At 65.9% G+C, this 930-nt stretch overlaps 1 protein-coding gene across 1 annotated transcript in view; it reads left to right on the top strand.

Moving 5' to 3' along the window:
* The window catches only part of LOC118452295 (structural maintenance of chromosomes protein 1A-like), a gene marked incomplete at both ends in the record, with an annotated part of 6333 nt that extends 6209 nt beyond the window's left edge, over positions 1–124 (top strand). The window contains one exon of the mRNA XM_035894346.1: positions 42–124. Coding sequence (XP_035750239.1) covers positions 42–124 — 83 coding nt within the window. The remainder of the gene's footprint in view (positions 1–41) is intronic.
* Between the last annotated feature and the right edge of the window lie 806 nt (positions 125–930).

Genomic DNA, 930 nt, shown 5'->3' with positions numbered 1-930 from the left:
CCCTCGGCCACCCCCTCAAGCCCCTTTCCTCGTGTCCCCAGGCCAAGATCAAGCAGAAGCTGCGGGAGATCGAGGAGAACCAGAAGCGCATCGAGAAGCTGGAGGAGTACATCGCCACCAGCAAGTGAGACCCTGTCCCCAAAGTGGCCCCAAAATGGCCCCCCTAGCCCTGTTCCCCTGGCCCTGGGCCCCGTGGGGCAACCCCCGAGGTGGCCCCTCTCCCCATGTCCCCATCCCCATGTCCTCAAGGTGGTCCCCGAGGTGGCCCCCATCCCCATGTCCCCATCCCTGTGTCCTCAAGGTGGTCCCCGAGCCATCTCCTCCTCCCCGTGCCCCCAGGGCCACCCCTGAGATGTCCCTCATCCCCATTCCTCTGTCCCTATATGCTTTGGGCTGACCCTGAGGTGTCCCCCATCCCCGTATCCCCATCCCCATGCCTGTGGGGCCACCCCAAGATGTCCCTCGTCCCCATGCCCCTGTCTCCAAGCTCTCAGAGCAGCCCCCGAGGTGTCCCCCATCCCCGTACCCATGTCCCCATGTCCCTAGGGCAGCCCCCGAGGCGTCCCTCATCCCCATGCCCCTGGAGCCACCCCAAGATGTTCCTTGTCCCTGTGCCCCTGTCCCCATGCCCTTGGAGCAGTCCCCCAGGTGTCCCCCATCCCCATGTCCCCAAGGTGTCCCCCATCCCCATCTCCTCCTCCCCGTGCCCCCAGGGCCACCCCTGAGATGTCCCTCATCCCCATTCCTCTGTCCCTATATGCTTTGGGCTGACCCTGAGGTGTCCCCCATCCCCGTATCCCCATCCCCATGCCTGTGGGGCCACCCCAAGATGTCCCTCGTCCCCATGCCCCTGTCCCCAAGCTCTCAGAGCAGCCCCCGAGGTGTCCCCCATCCCCATACCCATGTCCCCATGTCCCTAGGGCAGCCCCC

This window comes from Egretta garzetta, unplaced genomic scaffold (assembly GCF_000687185.1).
Source record: "Egretta garzetta isolate BGI_Z169 unplaced genomic scaffold, ASM68718v1 scaffold1055, whole genome shotgun sequence".
In the NCBI taxonomy this organism is placed as follows: Eukaryota; Metazoa; Chordata; class Aves; order Pelecaniformes; family Ardeidae; genus Egretta; species Egretta garzetta.
Note: the sequence above shows the minus strand (reverse complement) of the source record. Positions and strands in the feature narration are given on the sequence as shown.